The sequence below is a fragment of the Pungitius pungitius genome, chromosome 16 (assembly GCF_949316345.1).
Source record: "Pungitius pungitius chromosome 16, fPunPun2.1, whole genome shotgun sequence".
Lineage (NCBI taxonomy): Eukaryota > Metazoa > Chordata > Actinopteri > Perciformes > Gasterosteidae > Pungitius > Pungitius pungitius.
The window spans coordinates 10688263-10710263 of NC_084915.1; the positions used below are offsets into that span (position 1 = coordinate 10688263).

Here is a 22001-nt window from a genome sequence, read left to right on the forward strand (position 1 = left end):
TCTAAGTCATCATGGTCCTGCTTGTGATGATGAAGCCCTGTTGAGCTTTGAATGTTTTGAAATCAGTGGCTTATAAATCCTCCTCTGACATCATGTCAAATAACGTTGAAGTCTGTACCCACGTGTCCATCAGACACGCAGCATCAGACCAACTCCTTTCCAGTCTTACCAACTTTTTGCACTCATGCAAACATTTACCTTGCTTCCCAGCTGACCTGCTCTGATTACCAACAAAATATAAAGATAAAGTTAATTACTTGAAAATCTCACGTTGTCTCCCTTCCTGCATTACCACTCTCAGCCCTAAAGAGTTACTGATGATCCAGCGAAGGCCTTTTTTACTATACAGCAGTCTGCTAGCAAGTTAGCTTGTTAGAGCCATGCTTTAATACTGTAGTAGTTCCAAATAAGCCAAAATAAAGTTGCCACTTTATTTAATCCGGTTATAACAATGTGATGCTACACCGGGATAGGAGTGTGAGGATAAAACATTTATTTGTTTATTATTACTCAGAGGTGGAGCATTGATATTTCACTGCTTATTCTGGTTGTTTTTGAGATCAGACCATCTCCCTTCCAGCACACACCTTTCCTTGCACTCATACAAACATTTAACTTGCTTCTCAGCTGCTTCACACTGTGTGGAGCAGTCCAGTGCAAGTCATGATAGTCAGAAAAGTAACATATGAAGTACGTCAAGTTTTGTTTGTGCATGAGCTCAACAGGGAGCTTCACAGGCAAATTGGTGGTGTCTAAATCCAAAAAGATGCTGCGGTGGACCTTCATGGTAAAATAGGATTCAACAGTCGTTTAGATTTGTTCGATGTTACATCTGTTGTACTCTTGACCTTCAAGCTATACTGAGCAAAAAGATCAGTTCCTGGTAACAAACTTCTTTTACCATGTACGAGGTGTTTTTCAGAATATTTTCAACGAAAGGGGGGAGCAGACGAGATGTGTTATTACAAACTAGTGTGTATCCATGAAGTCAGAATGCAAAGTCATAATACTGTTTTTTGAACTTTTTTTTGTTGATTGTTTTGATTCTCGCAGTTCTCCAGAGTGAGAAGTTCACAACTGAAGTGTGCTGTACTCCCTTGCTGAAAGCTGCAACATCTCAGTCTATTGAGGCTGTTAATGAGTTGTTAGTCGACACTGCTCTGACGATGATGACATTTCCCATAACAGTTGGGGAAACATTTTGTCCCAAACAACAACTTGTCAAACTGTTGTAATACTTGTTTGCAATCTAATCTGAATCATGAGATGACAACTCTGCATTAAATATTCACCAATGGATTAAAACTCTTGTTAAGAAGAGGTCAAAATGTTCACTTAATCTACTCCCCATGTCACAGACATTAGTCCATGAACTGAACTGGGGTTAAATGGATTATGTGAAAAAGGGGTTTGCATTTTTTTACTTTGAGTAAAACATGGAATTGATGAAAGCCCCCCCAATAAAGCATCACAACATTGGTTTAGGACTTCCTATAAAACTCTGTAAAAACTCAGTCAAACCATTAATCAAAGTTTCTACATTCCTTAATCCATTTTTATATTAAACAAGCACAACATCACATCACCATGTTAATGAGCCAGTTCTAAAATGTTGAACTATCTTTCTGACCTGCCCTGATTACCAACAAAATGTGTGTAGATCATTCTAGTGAATGATTATGTTTGCGCTCTGTATGCACGCTACGAGACACCGTACTCTAGGAAGTGCACATGCATAGTTGGGTTTGGTGGTTCAGTGTGCACACATCCTGTAAAACACGACTGAATGCAAGTTCTATCATTTCTAGAAGTTTATGAAATGGATCTAAAGTAAGGACTCCTCACTCATTTCGACATGAAGATAAAGTTTAATATCTGAAAGTCTCACATAGTCTCCCTTCCTGCATTACCACTCTCAGCCTGAAGTGTTACTGATGCACCAGCTGAGGCCTTTTAACATTACAGCAGTCTGCTAGTTGGGTTGTTAATAGTGCCATGCTTTAAAACTATAGTAGTTATAGAAAATTAGTCAAAGAAAGTCGTCACTCATCTCGCTCTAACAATGTGATTCTACGCTGTGAAAAGAGGGTGGGAATCAAACATTGAATTGTTTAATATGACTCATTTAGAAGTGGATCATTAATATTCAACAGATAATTATTTTTTTAACAAAAACCTTCACTCGTGTTTCATCCGTGTGTAACTTGCCTTGATATTATGTTATTTCAGTGTACAAAATCACAATACTTAACACAAACCCTAAAATATAAACAAAGGTGGTCATTTTATGATAACTTTATTCACTTTCATTTCGGATTCAATTCTGACTTCTAATATTTTTTTCATTTTTTCAAGACGAAAATTCAATCAAGACTGGACAGGCTGTGCCGTTCCTGGAGGAGGCCTCTCTCCCTGGGTGCGGACGGGCAGCTGATTAGGGGCGGGGGCGGGTAGCACCAGCCAACCAGACGGGGGTGACGTTGACGTGAACCAATTGAATCAGTGTAGGCAAACGTTGAAAGACGGTTCTCTCTTTTGCTGTCAGTTGTCATTTAAGCACGCAGCAAAGGCGACATGTCACCACCCCTGACACCTCCAATCTACAGCAGAACCTGGCACATCAGGAAATTGGAGCAATTTATATTCTACTACCAGTGTCTGGACTCCCAAACTGAGGTATATGCCTTATCTCAGCTCGGCATCCCGGCCCCTGGTCTATCCTTAGGCAGGATGGAGTCCAAGCCCCAAGCAACATTGCAATATCAATATTCATGCCTGTTATAATAAAGCATTGCTCAAGTCTTTCCGGATTAAATTGCCACTAGTGAGAGATGAGCTGTGCAGGTTTCAAAGGCCTTGTATCTTTTCTGAACTGTGATCACTTTAGACAAAGAATAACCAATACATACATAACTTAACAGGTTAAATGAGAGTCGGAACCAAAGAAATAGAGCTATTAAGAATGCACCAAGGACATAGCTAGGTGCAGAGGTGGGAACAAGTCACTGTTAGGCAAGTCACAAGCAAGTCTCAAGTCATTGCCCTCGAGTCCCGATTCAAGTCGAGTCAAAGACGAAGCAAGTCCCAAGTCGAGTCACAAGTCACAGCCAACAAGTCTCAAGTCGAGTCACAAGTCGTACCATTTTAGTTTCGAGTCATTTCGAGTCCTTTTATTATAGTGGGGACGGGGAACCCTAGGTGATGGTGCGCTGCCTCACAGACCTAGACTACGAAGGGAAGGGTAATGGTGGATTGACTGTGACTGTGTTATAGTACTGTAACGCTCACCCCAATGCTGCAGCGTAAATAAGGAGGCGATGACTGTCTTGCAACTCCGCTGCATTTATTTATATAAAACAACTCAACTTCGGTCACTGTTGGCCGTCACCATGCCGAACGAACACTTCCGCATACACGGCCCCCCAAAACTCGGGTTGTCTCGCGTAACTACAGCTGGTAACAGAGCATAACGTGAACACATGCAACATCTGCATAACTGATTAACTAATAACTTTAACTCAGCTCATTACACTACTTTAAAACGGACGTTGACATAATGTTGGCGAGGATTTCCATCGGAGTCTGAATCCGGGTTCAAAAATCCCGATTTTTGTAACCATGAACGAGCTGTCTCGTTGATACGGTCAAATGGACTGCAGTGATTGGATGTCGTGCAGGCAGCGCGCGCTCTCTGCATACAGGTGGCGCACATTTTTTTGACAGATGCAGATAAACAGAGCGGCGCGGTGGTGTGAAAATGTTTCCCCCAGTTTTCATGGGAAGTAGCAAGTCTTCTCGAGTCAAAAGGCTAGAGTCCAAGTCAAGTCACGAGTCATCGGTGTTCAAGTCCAAGTCGAGTTGCAAGTCTTTGTACGTTTTGTCGAGTCGAGTCTCAAGTCATCAAATTCATGACTCGAGTCTGACTCGAGTCCAAGTCACATGACTCGAGTCCACACCTCTGGCTAGGTGTGTAGTCATTGCAGGCCATCCTGTATATCTGGCCAATGGTCACAGAAATTACTGTTAATACCCACAGACCTGTGAAACGAAAGTCTGGTAAGAGGACCAACTAAAACGAGAGTAGCGATAAAACACAGCATGAACCTGTGGGTCACCTTCACTTAGTGCAGAGGGTAAATGATGGCAATAATCTGTCATAGGACAGTGCAACCAGATTAAGAACCTGCATGGAAAGGATGGGAGTGCCTTTCTTAGGTAAAATAATTGAAAACGCTTTTTTTATTTAACTTGCTTCTCAGCTGACCTACTCTGATTACCAACAACATATTAAGATAAAATGTCGTCTCCCCTTCTGCATTATGATAATCAAAAACTTTTTTTGTAGTGCTTAGTGCTTAGTTAGAGAATCATTGCCCTGTTTTGCTGTAGATTTCAAGGTCAGAGGGCAAGCAGGATGTGCCGAGCAGGCAGACACAAGTCTGACAAGGAGGGAGTTTTGGGACACACCAAGCACCATACAATACACACATAGACTTTGGTCATTTTGTTTATATTAAGATTAGAAGACCCTTAAATCGTATGTGACGAGGTCTTGTGTGGTGGGGGATGAACTTGCTCCCCCTCAACACTAGTTTAGCACCAATAGAAATCTTTCCTTTTCTGTCTTACAAGGATTATAAAACATGATGTTCTTCCTGAGTTTAGTTAGTTGTTCTTCCGGCCTGCGGTTACTTGACCTGTGATCTGACAAATAAATCTACCAGAACGAGAGAAGTTGTTCGGCTGAATTCTTCCAGACGTCCCCAACCAGGCTTCCAATTTTTGATTTGTTTGTTCGTTGTTGTAAATGATGCTCCATCTGAGGCCTTTTAACTATGAAGCAGTCTGTTACTTAGCATGTCAGCTTGTTAATTGTGTCATACAATAAAACTATAGCAGTTAAAGGAAATTAGGCCAACTAAAATCATCCTCATCTGGCTCTAACAATGTAATGCTATGCTGTGACAGGAGGGTGAGGAAAAAACATTAAGATGTTTAATATGACTCATTTACTCTGGCTTTTTATTGTTCAACTATTTAAACTATTAACTATTATTAATTTAAAACCTTCACTCATGTCTGTGTGCGAATTGACTTCAGCTCATCTAGTCAAGTTTGCCTTAATATGGGCCGACTGCGTAGCGGTTATATCCCACTTTGAAACACAGGTGGCTGTATCACGTGTTCAGTCAAGGAGGGATCGTACTCATAGTCTGGTCACTTATTGGGTTGATGTAGTTGACTCAGTTAACTTAAGTCGCCAGGATAACTGATCATATCATGTTAAAATAATAAGTTTGTTTGCCCAATTTATAACTAGTTAATTAAAAATAATAATGTAGAAAAGTGCATTCAGTAGAGTGCAGATATCCACCAGGTGTGTCTCATTTAGGTTCAGCTGTACACTCACGTTAGAGTTTCCACCTTCAATACAAAACAATAATGGACGTTTGGGAGGGGAGGGACGTTACGGACGTTGTTACTGCCGACGGGAGGTGGGGGGTCGGAATGATACGGGAGGGCAGGTGGCGCCAGATGTTAACTCCCACTCTCGTCGGTACTTTTGCATCCGCTTTCGCTTGAGAGCTTGAGACATGACACATCTGAAAAATGAAAACGCCCTGTAGAACATCCAAGCATCAGATCATACTCTAATGTAATACGAGCAAAGTGATGATAGTATGAAAGCAGTCCAAAACCTTCCACTTCCATTCACTGGTTACAAAAGGACAAGGTAGTAAAAGCCAAAGCGCAGGGGCATCAATGGGTGACGTCACAATGTCTGTGTCCGCTTCTTGTGCACAATCTATGGACTCTCTCCTCGTACACACCATGGACCACATGTAAAGATGGACGACATGACACATATTATTCCCTTCTTTAGGTGACCTAGTGGTAGAACTAAATGCTTATGTGACAGAGTGGCTCTGTCACATGACGAGAGGGACTCCCAGGTGGCGTTAGAGAGCGAAGTCATTCTCTTCCGGCCGTGTACAGTCTACAGTATGGAGTACAGAGTAGTCCTTGTCTGCCGCTGGTTACTGCAACAAGCTCAGAATTAGGAGAGCTGAAGGACCTGTTGAAACAACAGCAGAAACAACTCAACCAGCTCACCCAGACAATGGCTTCCCTGCAGACTTCCTCTTTTCCACCTCACCCTCGTCGTACGGACCCTGTAATATGTCGTAGGTGTCATTGGCCAGGCCATTTTGCCAGGGAGTGTCATGGCCGACAAGCCCCCGATCATGCTAGTTCGGCACTTAGTTTAATTACACGTATGCCAAGACCTTCCTCTCCTGCTTCCCATTCGGAAAACCGAAACCCTCTGAGTTCCCGAGTCACAGCTCAGGTGGGGAGTCAATCGACTCAACGGGAGGGGCCGCGGATAAACTAGTGTCATCTTGTCCCCATCTCAATCTCTTGATGGGGGGCATTATGGTCCAATGCTTGGTGGATACTGCATCCATGGTATCCACTATAATAGAGTTTCTTTTTGGAGCATCTTTCATCTTGGGGCCAGGAGCGCCTACAGTCTTGTCATTGGCTTCAACTTCGAGCAGCCAATGGCTTGGCAATTCCATACATCGGCTATCTTGAGCTGGATGTGACGTTGTGTGACCAGGTGTTTCAGGGATGTGGGATACTGGTGGTGCAAGACCCTCCTGGGGGGGTCGTCTTCAGTCCCCGGGAAATTTCTGTTTGTGTTTGTGTTACCAGGAGCTCTTTGGGGCACATGGAACTGGGCTGTTCAGGTTGCCGGTAGTTAACCAGGCCCCTGATTCAGTTCTTGAAGCCCTACAGCAATGCCACCAGTCCACCACCCAACAATCAAGGGACCTCTCTGGTATCGCGAGAGTTTGAGGCCCACAGGCAGTGCGCCTGCCTGGTGGGGTCATGCAGTTCATCGCGAGCACCTGTCCAGAACAGCCCTCCAGTCCAGTGGTGCTCTTTGAGCCCATGGCATCTGAGCTTCCGGCAGGGTTCCTTGCATCCCCCTGCCTTATCCAGGTTGTCCGAGGTACAGTTTACATCCCTGTAGTTGACATAGGGACTACTGAAGTCCTCCTCTACCCACGCACCACACTGGGCAGTCTTAGTAGTGCCAAAGTAGTCAGTTTACCGACTGGGGTTACTGAAGTGAGGTCAACCACGGCTACAGTTTCTTCTTGCACGGCTGGTGGCCCTGTGCAGAGTGGCATAGAGGAAGTAGACTTAAGAGCTTTGGTCGACCAAGACAAAGTCGATGCACGGCACCTCCTGCGCCAGAATAGCTCTGTCTTTTCGGCACATGTTGACTTGGGGTGCACCGAGCTGATTTCTCATGACATACCATTGCTTGACGATGTCCCGGTGCGACAACAATACAGGCTTCCCCCCATCGGAGTATGAGGAGGCAAAGGCCCATATTAATTAGCTTCTGGAGGCCAAGCTGATTAAGGAGAGCAGTAGCCCTTATGCTTCCCCTATTGATTTAGTTAGGAAAAAGGATGGCAGTCTACGCCTGTGCGTGGACTACCGGCTCCTCAATAGTAAGACCAGGACGGATGCTTTTCCCCTCCCTCGTATAGAGGCGAGTCTTGACACCCTCTCTGGTGCCTGTTGGTTCTCAACTTTGGATTTGGCCAGTTGGTATAACCAAGTTCCTGTGGCGGAACAGGGTAAGCCTAAAACAGCCTTTTGCACACCCTTTGGCCTTTTTGAATGGAACCGGAAGCCTTTTGGGCTGTGTAACGCCCCAAGTACATTTCAACGGCTAATGCAAAGGATGTTCGGAAATCAACATTGCCAGTCCCTTCTCTTATATCTTGATGACATTTTTGTGTTCTCGTCTTCCTTCACTCAACATCTGCAACGCCTGGACGTCTTGAGTCGCCTACAGAACGAAGGATTAAATTGGGGAAGTGGGCATTCTTTCAGAAAGAGGTTCGCTATCTTGGGCATGTTATTTCGGCGAATGGTGTTTCCACCGACCCTACAAAGATTGAGGCAGTTGCTAAGTGGCAGCATCCCCGCCATGTTTCAGAGCTGCGTTCCTTTCTGGGGTTTGCAAGCTATTACAGGCACTTTGTAGAGGGATTTGCCCAGTTGGCAGCCCCTCTTCATAAGCTAGTGGCAGAAAAAACAGGTACCAAGTCCAAACGACGCCAGAAGCAAGATCTTGGTTTGGAATGGACATCCCTGTATGACGAGAGCTTTGAGGCTTTGAAGGCCAAGTTGGTTTCAGCCCCAGTTTTGGCATATGCAGACTTTTCTTGCCCTTTTATTCTAGAGATTGACGCAAGCCACAGTGGCCTAGGGGCTGTCCTGTCCCAAGAGCAGGAAGGTAGCATTAGGCCAGTGGTCTTTGCCAGTCCTCAGCATCTCAGGCGGTGATATCTTCTCTTCCGTCCTATTCATGTGTGGATGTCCATGCGATGCAGAATTATGATCCCCTCTTAGCGGAGGTTATGGTTTTTTGGAGGCGGCAGGATCAACCGACCTTGAAAGAAAGGCGCGAGTTGTCCAAGCCAGCCTTGGCATTGTTGCGACAGTGGGACCGCCTGGTTGAGACAGATAGTATTCTTTACCGCAGATTGTTCCGATCAAATGGTGGGGAAGAGAACCTCCAGCCAATCTTGCCAGCTTGTTTAAAGCAGGAGACACTGAGGCAGCTCCGCCAAGCGCACGGCCATCAAGGAATCGATCGAACAAATGAATTGGTTCGAGAGTGGTGCTACTGGCCAGGGATGTGCTCGGAATGTTAAGAATGTGAGCGGTGTCTGGTCGCAAAGGATTCTGGGCCAGTCATTCACAGCTTTATGGGGAACCTGTTGGCAGCCTGTCCAAACCAGATTGTTTTCATGGACTTTACGATCTTGGAGTCTTCCAGCACTGGCATGGAAAATGTCCTCGTAATGACTGGCGTGTTCAGTAAGTACACAGTGGCTGTCCCAACTCGGGATCAGCGTGCTTCCACCGCGGCTCAAGTCTTGTTGAAAGAATGTTTTTTTAAGTTTGGGATACCGAGCCGCATCCACACCGACAAGGGCCGCAGTTTGGAGAGTGTCTTGATACGGAAACTTTGATGTTTGTATGGGCTGGAGAAATCCCGCACTACCCCATACCATCCCGCAGGGAACGAACAGTGTGAGCGGTTCAATAGAACCCTACACAACCTCCTGCGCACACTTCCAGTCTCACGAAAGCATGACTGAACGTCCTGTCTTCCGCAGGTCCTGTTCTGCTATAAAACCACGCCTCAACAAGTCACAGATTCTCCTTTCTTCCTGATGTTCGGCCGCGACCCTGGGCTTCCTATTGACTTTTTGTTGGGTCGGGTCCGTGACCCTGTACCCGGGAAAGTACAGGATTGGGTGGTTGAGCATCAGGCCAGACTTAGAATGGCTTTTGAGGGGGCGCACGATCGTCTATTGGCAGCGGCTGGTCGCCGCAAGGAGCGGTATGACTAGCGGGTTCATGATAAAGCTTTGCGTGTGGGACAGCTTGTCTATATGAGAGACAACAGTGTCAGGGGCCATCATAAAATCCACGACATTTGGAGTTCTGTGGTATATCAGGTGCTTAGAGCACCCCATGGCGAGGGTCCGGTGTATACCATTGCACAGGTAAACAATTTGGAGAGATTGAGGAATGTGCACCGCAACAAGTTGAAGGCTCAAGTGGGGCCTGCTAGGGTGGCCCCTCCCGTTCCTTCACCACCGCTACCAACAGTAACGGAGGGTAACTCCTCCAGCGATGATGATCTGTGGGTCATGGTCTCTGAGACCGCTGGAACCGGCTGCTCAAGTACTAGGGGGCCCGCTGTTGCGAAGGACTTGCCTGTCCTTGATGCGCCTCTGGCAAAAGGTCCGGCCGACACACTAGTTATTTGTCCATCTCCATCAGATCCTATCAGTGTTGGTCAACCCGCTGTTCGTCGGACTGGTCAGTCCACTGCTGGCAGGCACCCTAACGCTGGTCGCTTTGACAATAACCTTGTTGAACCGCCAAGGGCAGTGTCCAATATTCAGGTGGCCTTCCATCAGCCTTGGTGTTAACCTCTAGATCTTCCCCCCCTCCCCTTAGGTCCATCGCCGGGGCGACGATGCAAAAGCTGGGGGAAAATGTGACAGAGTGGCTCTGTCCACTTCAATCTACCTCCAATCACGGTGGGGCACCCAGCTTATTCCCCGTCGTTGTGATCACAGGGCGGGGCCGTTGAGAGTATATCTATGAGCGCATCTACCTTTGGTGCGTCTTCTTACCGCTTCTCGGGGGTACAATATTGGCGTTGGCTTGGGGGTTCCTGTGAGATTCACCTTGTCGTGGTGTTTGTGGGCTTTTGGGTAAGTTTTGGCAATATGAATTGTTAGGCATTGCATGGTGGTAGCTGATGCTCCCTGTCTGCATAGTCAGCCGTGGTTTTGAGGTTGCGGCTGAGGGAACGTGTCTCCATGAAGTGGGTGTGGCGCCTCCTCATTCTGCGCCATCGACGGCACTCACCAGCCTGTCGACTGAGTTTGGTGTTGAAAGAGCGTGGTTCTCAAGCCTGGGCATAGTTACATTGTCATGATGCATCGCTGAAGCACTACGGCTGGCCAGTGGATCACCTGCGGAAGCAAGCCCCCAAGATATTGCAGAAACCCCCCCCCCCCCCACTGCTGTTCTGTCTGGACTCGTTTTGTGAATTAATCATTTTTTTTCTTTGTTTTTGTTGTTTGTTTGTGTTTGTGAGTCCCATTTTGTGTTTATAATGGTTTTCTTTCTTTCTTTAAGGAACAGGAGCTGCTTGGGTCGCTGGTAAGAGTGGTGGCGGTCCCCTTCGTTTTCATTTATATTATTTCATTATATATTCAGCCGTGAGGTTTTCTTTTATTTTGTTTGGTTTTCTTTGCTGTGACATTAGGGACCGCCTCCCCCCCCCCCTTTCCTCAGCAGTCATCTCTGCCAGCGAGCCCTCAGTCTTCTGTCCCCTCTTCCTGGTTTGGTTTATTTCTTTTTGTAACATGGATGACTTTTAGGTATTTTTGTTTGTTTTGGTTTAATCGTGCATACATTTATAGATCCTATCAATCATTTCGACACTGTATTTTAAGAATTATGTAATTATAAATAAACGTGTAAATTTGTATAATGGAATCACGCCTAGTGCCGGTGTCCGAATCTGTGTCCTGTTGTTGGCCCTAAATAGGTGCTCCATGTTATTAATTCCTGGGGTAAAATTCCCACAGGTGGCGTTGCTAGCATATTAAAATAGATTAGTTGGTCGTCCTCTTGACATTGCTATACTTAGTTTATTAATTACTTAACAGATGGAATATACCTTTAACTTTCACGAACCATGACGATTCTGTGTAGTAAAAGGCAATCTTTTGGGTTCACTGTAGCACACTTGGACAAACGGGACATCCAGGCGTGCGTCGATGAATCTTTTATTACTTAATGAACAGTGGGAGAAGTGCGCATCAGCGCCAGTTTACAGGTACACTTGTGCTCTCTTTTTCCTCAAAACCCGCGAAAAACACCTCCTGCTACACTTCCTGTACAAGGACCCGTTAGGTGGCCTGTGTGGGCACCCCACGTTCTCACCTAATCATATATATATAATATATAATCAATCCAAGCACAGAAACATATGCCGGTTCCATAAACATAACTAGAAAAATCAAATCAACAGATAATGCAATAGGGGGGTGTCCACTTCCTGTAGCAACTCAATCTGGACCCCACATCACTATTTGTACTCAGGGAGGAAGCGGAGACACGTCATCCAGTCCACACTACACCAACAGACACCTTGTTAACAAGTTGTTAAAAGCTGATTAGGTGGGCCTTTTATTTATAATGTCATTTTGATTCTAATCTTTGATCATTTTAATGAAAAATTCTAATTGGATGTTTGGTTAGAGCTAAAAACATCATGCTTAAATTCAGTCTCACCTGTCAGAAAGCATGTTTTAATACAGTCAGTAACAGATGCTAAATTAAATTCAGGAAAGGACACTGATCGTGATGCAAAATGATGAACAAACATATGTTTTTTTGCAGATAAATAATTTCAAGGTAGACTGATTTTTTATTATGTAATCTCTTTCAGAAAAAAAACCCATTAAACAGATGTTTTTTCTTTAAAATAATCACCAGCATATATATATAAAAAAGAGATCAGTAAAATAAGTTAATTCACTTGTCACATTTTCTTTCTTCTACAATTGCATTTGATGTCTTTGTAGAGGAACGCGTGGATTTTGTTTGTGTTGATTACCTCAATGATTGGTCTAACATTTCATAATCAATTTCCAAAAATGAATTCAGAAATGATAATTCTGCCTTTTAAAATTGCACATTTACAGCAAATGCGTCAGGTAGGGGTTCAATTATTTATCATTTGGGGTTTTCCTCTCATTTTCAATAGTCTTTTAACAGATTTTTTGATTTCTTGTGTCTGCAGAACATAAATGATTGGGTTCAACGTAGGAGGAAGAATAGAGGTCAAAGACAAGTTCATGATCCTGGCATTTGGATTGATTTTTTCCATCAGAGTGAATGTGATTAACACTGGAATGAAATATATTGCCACCAATGAGAGATGAGCGGTGCATGTTTTAAAAGCTTTGAGACCTTCCTGAACAGTGGCCACTTTAGCCAAAGTGCAGCCAATATATAAATAACTTAACAAAATGAAAAGGAATGGAAGCCAAAAAATAAGAACAGGGAACAGACAACTAATAACATAGTTGGGGAAATTGTCATTGCAAGCCAGCCTGTATATCTGGCCATGGTCACAGAAATAACTGTTAATAGCCACAGACCTGCAGATGGAAAGTCTGGTAAGAAGACCAACTGCAACAAGATTAACAGTAATTGCAAAGACCCAGAAAAAGGCAATCAAAGACAGCATGAACCTGTGGGTCACCTTTACATGATATTGCAGAGGATGGATTATAGCAATCAATCTGTCATAGGAGAGTGCAAGCAGATTAAATGACTGCATGCAAAGGAAGGTGTAGCAAAAAAAGAAGAAAGCCAAGCAGTCGTTGTAGGAGATGTAGCGATGGTTAAACAGAAAGATGTCAATAAGCTTCGGCATCAGAGTAGAGCTACCCAACAAGTCCACAAATGCTAAATTAAAAACTGCAACATATTTAGGAGTTCTCAGATTATGATCCAAGTATATTACGGCCATCACAGTTGTGTTTCCCAGCACAGACACAATATAAACAAAACACAGAAAGACATAGTAATGTTTCAAATCCTGGATGCCGGATAAACCACTTATTAAGAAGTATGCAGGGCGCAAAAACGTGATATTTTCCCCGAGTGCTGAGTTGAATAAGTTCATTGTAAAGTTATCCTACACCTCAATGGTATATGTCATGAAGTTACCTCTCTACTGCTCAGCAGCAGCACCTTGTTGCGTCTCTTTCTCTGGATGCAGAGCTCTGTCAAGCTTTAAAGGGTTATCTTATCTTAACTGTTCCAACAGGAGGGGCCACTTAGAGAGGCTCTTTTCCCCTGTGTCTATTACATCAAAACTCCTCAAAACAGTTTGAATCCATCTTATCGACACAAATTCACGAGAGCATATATTGTACAACATACTTTATTTTATATTTGGTATGGTATTTCAGTTAGTAACCCTTCATTTACTTTACTGATACTTTTTTTGGTAATACACATTTTCAGACACTCTACTTGTTATTGCAGTTCTCACACAAGCAGAAATAACAATATTACTGGCCCCCCGACGCCGGAGCCGCACAGCCCGCCGCCCCCCACCATGACGCCGGAGCCGCAAAGCCCGGCGCTCCACGCCATGCAGCTGGCGCCGCAGAGCCCGACGCCCCATGCCACGGCGCCTGGCCGCTGCCCTGGCAGACCCCCCGAGACCCTGAGGCCCGGCCGCCGCCTCGGCAGACCCCCGGAGCACCCCACGCCTGGCTACTGCCCCGGCAGGCTGCCGGACCATAGCTGTCGGGTCCCCACTCTCTGCCCCTTGTCTGATTTCCATGGTTCTGCCCCCCTTTAGGACCGTCTGGAATTCGGTTGAGGAGGGGGGGGGGGGGTTCTATCACGTTTTGGGTCTGCTTCCTGTCTTATTTTGTAGTTTTCATGTCTCTTGTGTTCCTGGGTAACCTCTCTTCCTGCCTTGTCCTGTGATTGCCTGATTGTTTCCACCTGTGTCCAATCACCTGCACCTTCCCTAGTGTATTCAAGCCCTGTGTGCCTGTTGTCCCATGTCGCGTCATTGTTGAGTTTTACCCGTTGTTGGAGCACGTCTTGGTTTTGTGTTAGAATAAAGAGCACCAGTTTGAAAACTCTGCGTTTGAGTCCTCCCTTCAACCCGCATCAGCAGCCGCCTGACAGATGAAGGACCAAACTTTAGCATTAAAAGGGGATCAATCATATATCTATGGGTGCACTTGTGTCTGCAGCAGACACTTTACCTCAGATGACTACGTTTTAGGGATCACTGTTTGCTGTTTGAAACCCTTTTCCTTGGAACGATTTCACAGCTAAAACAAAAAAGGAGCCTGTGTTTGAGCAGTGAAACGGCAGCTGTTGACGTCTGCATTTGGCTAACATTATTGTCGCTACACACAAGACGTTCACTTGGACACACAAAACAATACAAAACAAATTGATACCTTCATTAAAAGCAGACTATAATACTTTAGTAAGGTATTCTATAGCCTCTATACTTTACATACATTATGTCTAAGCGGACACCCTAATGATTTGTCATTCTAGTTAGCAGTTCAGTAGCTAACAGTAAGCCTGATCGCTCTCACTTAAGTAACCTTGATACTGATGGACATATTCCTCATAGAAAAATGTGTACTAATTAATAAATTTGTTCTTTTTTGTGAGAAAAATTGGTGGCAAGATTTCCTCCACCAGTCTTCCAACATCAACAAATGTAATTGTAGGTACCCAGTGAACATTTTTTGGTTGAAAAGACGTTGAATCAACGTCTATGCCCGACGTTGAAAAGACGTTGCAAAATGGTTTAAAAGTGAAAGTTGTTTCAACGCCTATTCGTAGACGTTGAAAAGACGTCTATATTTAGACCGCATATCAACGTGATTTTTAATACGGTAAAATGTCGTCCTCTACTTTGTGCTATAGCATTATTTTATAGGTGTAAAAAGAAATGACGTCCACATTTGTGCGTTTACCACCGATATTAAAAATCACGTTGAAAACGGGTCTAAACATAGACGTCTTTTCAACGTCTACGAATAGACGTTGAAACAACTTTCACTTTTAAACCAATTTTCAACGTCTTTTCAACGTCGGGCCATAGACGTCTTTTAAACGTCTTTTCAACTGCAAAATTGCTCGCTGGAAAAGTACAAGTTACACACAATCAGCTGTTGACAGTTGTCAATCATGTCAACAGCCCTTAACAAGGACAACACAATTTGATTAATTTGTATTTATTCATATCAATATAACACTAAACAGTTTTCCTATACAAAACAGAATACAAAAATAAATTATATTTTGTGAAAATAAACTATGAAATTATAAGTGAAGCAACAACATGAACCAGTTAGTTTAGAATTTAGTGTTTGTAAACCATTTTTCTGAATCATTGGCACTTCATTTTCAGATTCTGTAACAAGATCTGGTTCTGAGTCACTTGAATCCGGATCGTATACCTGAAATCAGCTCCGTCAGAACACCCCTCAGTTGCAGATGCCTCTAGTCAATAAGTTAATTCAATTCAATTCATTTTATTTTGTTCAACCCAAAATGAAAAATAATCCTGAGGGAGCTTTACAGTGTGTAAACATGTAGCATCCTGTCCCAAAACCATCACATCGGCACAGATAAAACTCCCTTCAACTGGACAACACTTAAGGGTGAACAGTGGAGGAGTAGCTGTGTACAGAAAGAACAACTTAAAGATGTACAGTACGTTCAATTCCTACAACAGAAATTATTCAAATATTCAGAGTAGTACACCAGGCAGGACAACTGCAGGGACAAACTCCATCAGATGTAACCTCCATCCACAGGAACCTGTGAGGAGGGAAGAACAAAGACTTTAGGGAAAAGGCAAAGTGTGTAATTTGGGTTTATGACAGTAATAAAAAAGTTTAATAATGATAACAGCAGCAGGTGTTTGAGAACCCTTATTTATAGATTGTTTACTTATGACATTATAAACCATTTATGGCATTTCTGGAGTAACATTTCCAGGTATATTATACAGTACCATACTTTACAATGTTGCTTTAAGCATGCCGTAACTTACGATGTTTTGGCTAGCTTGTTTACAGGCCACAACTTGTTGAATTCACCTGCAATCTGTGTTTAGGCCGCGTTGCTTTAAAAACGTGTATTTTCTACATGAAATGGGAACGGCAATAATATGATATGGGTACAGCAACAACCTAACGCATAAGCAACACCAAACACACGGAAAATACTCTGTGAGGTTTACTTTTGGTCCAGTTCATGTTGAACGCTAGCATGCTCCGAGCTAGCATGCTAATTAGCAAACGATCTGCGCTAACGCTAACTAGCTTACCAAAATAACAGTCTTTCCCGTATCGAGTGGGCAGCACAAGCAAAATAACTGGTTATAGTTCCAGGTGTGCTTCATTCAAACACTCACGTACTTACAGAGTATTGGGGCCGGTAGCCGTGGTTGTATCAGCCCGTTCACGTCGCTCTGCTCCCGGACACACTTCCCCTCGCGCTGCACCCGGTGCAAGCGTCTAAGAACTTGCGCATGCGCGTTACAGATGTGATCAGAGTTACGTGTTTACAACTAATGTTTGAAACGGCCCGCATTATTTTGTCCTTAAAGCATATTGTTACGCCTCCTCTCCAGAGCCGGGGTGGCGGCGTAACAGACTCACACTCTGTATTTCCATATTCATGACGTTTTAAGAAAAATCTTAAATGCGTTGAAATCACGTCTTTGCGTAGACCAAATTTCGCCGACCAGTTCATTCATTATTATGATAATCTTAATGATATTATCGTCTCTCTTTCAACCTTACGTTACAACATGACACATCATCGAGAAATTTACCCGTTTTTAGCACGTTGATGTTTCGTGCACTTTTTCGCTTGTTGAAAAGACGTTGAAATGAGGTCTTAGACGTTCAGACCTCATTTCAACCCGATTTTAACCATATTTCAACGTTGAAATAACGTCTTGTGCTCACTGGGATAAATCTGTGAGCAAAGTTGTGAAGACTCAAATATCTCCTGATGTGTTGACGCTTGACACAAACTCCCCTTCCACATTGATTGCGCATTCCCGGTTTTTGAGTCTGACAGTGAAGTCAAGGAGGGACAGAGTGAGCAGGAGAGTGTAATTGAAACGGTAAGCAAGCAGGTAGCTACATGAACAGGGAGGGAGTGTTAATCAGGGCGGGTGCATGAGGATAGTGTGTGTGGGCCTTGCTGGGCCACAACGAAGATGATGACAATTTAACAGTTACCTAAATAAATGAATATTATAATAAGGCAACAAACATAATCGTTGTCGGTTGTTGCTATTATAAAGTCTGAGTGTCAGGTTGTCATTTGTCAAATTGTCACTTAAAAGTTACTGCAATGGCCACTCAGTTAGCTAAAGTCAAATAACACAGCACAAGCTATTTTGCACCGTTTTTGTAGCTAGCAGAGTTGAGAGTTCACTTATTCAATTGCAACTTGGGATATTCTAATGTAACCATTTAAAACTCATAACGGCCGTCGACGGCCCTTCTTCTCTAGAAAAAAACTTAAATGATGCCATTTGATTATTTTAATAATTACTCACCCACAAGTTACACGTTAGAAGAGGTAGCTAACGTATGTTATTTGGGGGATAAAAACCCGCTTTGCATTTTGAAAGCTGTATATTCAACTAACTAGATTTTTTCTAATGCAGTGTTCTGAGTCAACTTAATAACCAAGATGTTTGTGTGTTGATGTTTATAATCTTGTGGTGTTAAAGATTATCGTATACATTCGAGGTCCACTACCAGCACCTAGGTTTGGCCCTGAGCGCCTCCCCTGTTTTAGCATGTTTATCTTCCAACTTTAGATTCCTGCTCCGAAGATGAAAACCTTTAAGTAGCCTGGCGCATGTGACCTGAGGGATGAAGGAGTACAGGAAGAGACACAGTGCTCCTAACACAGAATGGTACAGAGGGGGGAACACCTAAACATATTGGGCAACAGCCGATAGAGACAAAACTTGTTTACAATAGTTTTCAAGAACATGAAGAGATTCTAAAAAGAGTCAGAGTCGGACAGCAGGCAGACTCTTGGGTGCATTGCTTTCTGTCTAGTCTGCAGGTGCACCTGCAGCGAATTGCTCAATGTATATTTTTCTCTTCTGAAAACAGTTAACTTTTTAACTTGATGTGTTGTATTCTTCTCATCAACCAACTCGGAGCGATTGAAAAACAATATATATCAGGATGGTCAGAGTGTCGTCCGTTTTTATGTGTACTGTTGTCAATGTTTCCATTGAAGCTATAAAAACTGCAACAAAGTATTTCATATCAATGTAGTTGCTTCATAACGTCTGAAGGGAACGAGACGCTGCGTAAAGACGCTGTGGGAACGCCCCTGCGTGACCGCGTCACGAAGCACGTGTGAAAATTAACCAATGGCGAGCTGGTACGTCATAGCGGGGACGCCGGACCAGGGCGCTATAAAGGGACCCGAAGGGCAGGACCATTCATCTCTGAAAGGCCAAATCGAGTGCCACGGGCAGGCCGGGAGTATGGCAGAACGTTTACGCAGCGTCTCGTTCCCTTCAGGGAACGAAGGTTACATACGTAACTACGGTGTGGGTTGTTCTGGCTCCGGACAAAGGCACGTGACAACAGGGTGACGAGTTCAAAATGGGTTTTTATTTTTCCTGTTCGCAGTATAACGCGCCAGCATTCTGCTCGCTCGTACGCACACACACCTCCTCGCTCGCTCGCCTCACTGTTCAAATAGGGAGGAGAGGACACACACACACGTCAATTACCGGCAGCTGATTGCAAAGCGTTCTCACCTGGCACTGTTCCCTGAGCCACTCCCTCTCTACCACACCTGCAGCTGAGCTGAAACCGCGCCCGCCACCACAGTAACCGAGAGACGTTCCCTATCAGGGAACTCGAGCTGCGTAAAGACGCTGTGTGAACACTTATACCCACTCACCATACGAGCAGGTGACCGTGGTGTGAAGTTTTTAAAAACGCACACTCGACGAGAGCACCCGTGCCCAAGGCGAGGGTCAGTCCCCGACAGGAGGGCTTCTACAGCCGCCATACAGACAACACACAGGTCGTGTGAGTCTTAGCCCGTAACACATTAGACAAACTGCTCAGCCATTTCTATCTAAGTGGAAAACTTCACACGCACTAGATGAAGGCACAGAGATGAATGGTCCTGCCCTTCGGGTCCCATTATAGCGCCCTGGTCCGGCGTCCCCGCTATGACGTACCAGATTGCCATTGGTTAATTTTTGTGCTTCATGACGCGGTCACGCAGGGGCGTTCCCACAGCGTCTTTACGCAGCTCGAGTTCCCTGATAGGGAACAGCCTTTCAGGCATCAAAAATAATATGTACACATGCTGCAATGACATAATAGTAAGACAAAGAGCATTACAAGTATCTTTGTATTTGACTGAAAATGTAGGTATTCAGCTTCAAAAAACCTGCCATCTGTGTGGGTTCTTAACAACAAAATTATTTAATAATAGTTAAATGGTCGTAGAGGTTTAATTTGAGGGAAGGTTGAGACAAAAGACACTTTACAGTAGATCAGAAAGGAGAAGCAGAAAAGAAAACCAGATGCTGTGATTTATTAATATGAGATATACATTGTCCATGAAATGAAGGAATCTAGGTGTAATTGTAACCGTTACAGGTACTGGTGCACAAAAGATCCCATAAGCACGACTCAGACAACTATCAGAACAAATAAGAAGAAAACCATGTGCAAATAACAATCCTCAACAAAAAAATATAAATAGAATCAACGGTTGTCATTTCATGATTTCTTCACATTAAATAAAAAAAAATCCTTTCTCACTGTAAATAGTTTATTCACTGATACTTTTATTTCTTGTGTCTGTAGAACATAAATGATTGGGTTCAGCATGGGAGGAAAAACAGAGGACAAGGAAAGGTTTATGATCCTGGCATTTGGATGTATTCCTGGACCTGCAGTAAACGTGGTTACTAATGGGATGAAATAGATTGCCACTAGTGAGAGATGAGCTGTGCAGGTTTTAAAGGCCTTGTATCTTTCCTGAGCTGTGGCCACTTTAGACAAAGCATAACCAATACATACATAACTTAACATGATGAAAAAGAGTGGAAACACAAAAAACAGTGCTATTAAGAGCTTAGCAAGGACATAGCTGGGTGTGTAGTCATTGCAGGCCATCCTGTATATCTGGCCATGGTCACAGAAATAACTGTTAATAACCACAGACCTGCAGAAGGAAAGTCTGGTAAGAAGAACAACTAAAACGAGTATAGCAGTTATAGCAAACACCCAGAAAGAGGCAATCAAAGACAGCATGAACCTGTGGGTCACCTTCACATGATAGTGCAGAGGGTGCATGATGGCAATTAATCTGTCATAGGAGAGTGCAACCAGATTAAAAACCTGCATGGAAAGGCAGGTGTAGCAAAAAAAGAAGAAAGCCAAGCAGTCGTTGTAGGAGATGTAGGGATGGTTAAACAGAAAGATGTCAAGAAGCTTCGGCACCAGAGCAGAGCTACCCAACAAGTCCACAAATGCTAAATTAAAAACTGCAATGTATTTAGGAGTTCTCAGATTATGATCCAAGTATATTACTGCCATCACAACTGTATTACCAAGCACTGAAACAACATAAACAAAACACAGGAAGACATAGTAATACTTGATATTAGGAAGGCCTGAGAAACCACTTATTATGAAATAAGCAGGACGCACAAAAGTGATGTTTTTCCCGAGAGCAGAGTTGAATGAATTCATTGTAAAAGCTGTCGAGCCTTTTCTGTCCTTTTCTGTGCAGCAGTTGATGTAGTCCTCTTGGGTGTGTCGGTTCTAAGTCATCTATGCTCCTGCTTGTGATCGTGAAGCCCTGTTGAGCTTTAAAAGTTTGAAAATGAGTGGCTTATAAATCCTCCTATGACTATATATCCAATAAGGTCATTGTCTGATCCCACGTGTTCATCCGACTCTCAGGATCAGACCAACTCCTTTCCAGTCTAAAAAACGTTTTGCACTCATGCAAACATTTAACTTGCTTCTCAGCTGACCAGCTCTGATCACCAACAAAGTATTAAGATAATGTCAATAATTTGAAAGGCTCATGTTATCTCCCTCCTACGTTACCACTCTCAGCCTGGTGCTCCAGCAGAGAACTTTTTACTATACAGCAGACTGCTAAAAAGCAAGTTAACTTGTTAATAGTGCCATGCTTTAATACTAGTTACAGATAATAAGCCAAAATAAAGTCGGCACTCGTCTGGCTTCACCAATGTGACTCTACGCTGGGACAAGAGGATGATGATCAAACATTAAGTTGTTGTTTATGACTCATTTACTCTGACTTTTTAGAGGTGGAGCATTAATATTACACTGGTAATTCTAAATGTTACATTTTATCTAGTCGGAGGAAGTCTGCTCGCTACAAAAAGTCACATAAGGAACGGACAACACTTTAACAATCCTGATAGGTTTATTCAAATAGAAATGTTCCTTATGCTTTTACTTCTGTAAATATAACAGAAGCTGTGAAAGCTGCAACAAAAGTATTTCATAAAAATCATCTGGTTGCATCATAACAGCCTTCCAGGCATCAATAATATGCATACATGCTGGAATGAAATATGAGAAAGAAAAATAGTTTTACAATTTGTTATTGAAGTCATTTTTGGACTTCATACTTTAATGACAGCCTCTTGGTAAATATTTCAAAAATGTGTGAAAATGTTCATTGTTCATCTTTCAATATTTTGAATTGTAGGTATTCAGCTCCAAACAAACTACATATTCTGTAGGAGCCTCAAA

At 43.4% G+C, this 22001-nt stretch overlaps 2 protein-coding genes across 2 annotated transcripts; both read right to left on the minus strand.

The window, feature by feature from the left end:
* Nucleotides 1–12352: 12352 nt before the first annotated feature.
* On the minus strand, nucleotides 12353–13321 carry LOC119215593 (olfactory receptor 1F1-like). Its single transcript, XM_037467866.2, has one exon. The coding sequence runs from the start codon at nucleotides 13319–13321 to the stop codon at nucleotides 12353–12355; it is 969 nt and encodes a 322-aa protein (XP_037323763.2).
* A 6661-nt stretch (nucleotides 13322–19982) lies between these two features.
* On the minus strand, nucleotides 19983–20960 carry LOC119215790 (olfactory receptor 1E16-like). The gene has a single exon (XM_037468227.2). It carries the CDS (start codon nucleotides 20958–20960, stop codon nucleotides 19983–19985), a length of 978 nt encoding a protein of 325 aa, XP_037324124.2.
* Between the last annotated feature and the right edge of the window lie 1041 nt (nucleotides 20961–22001).

Coding starts and splice junctions, on each gene's coding strand:
- LOC119215593 (XM_037467866.2), bottom strand. CDS start 13,321: ATGAACTTATTCAACTCAGCACTCGGGGAAAATATCACGTTTTTGCGC.
- LOC119215790 (XM_037468227.2), bottom strand. CDS start 20,960: ATGAATTCATTCAACTCTGCTCTCGGGAAAAACATCACTTTTGTGCGT.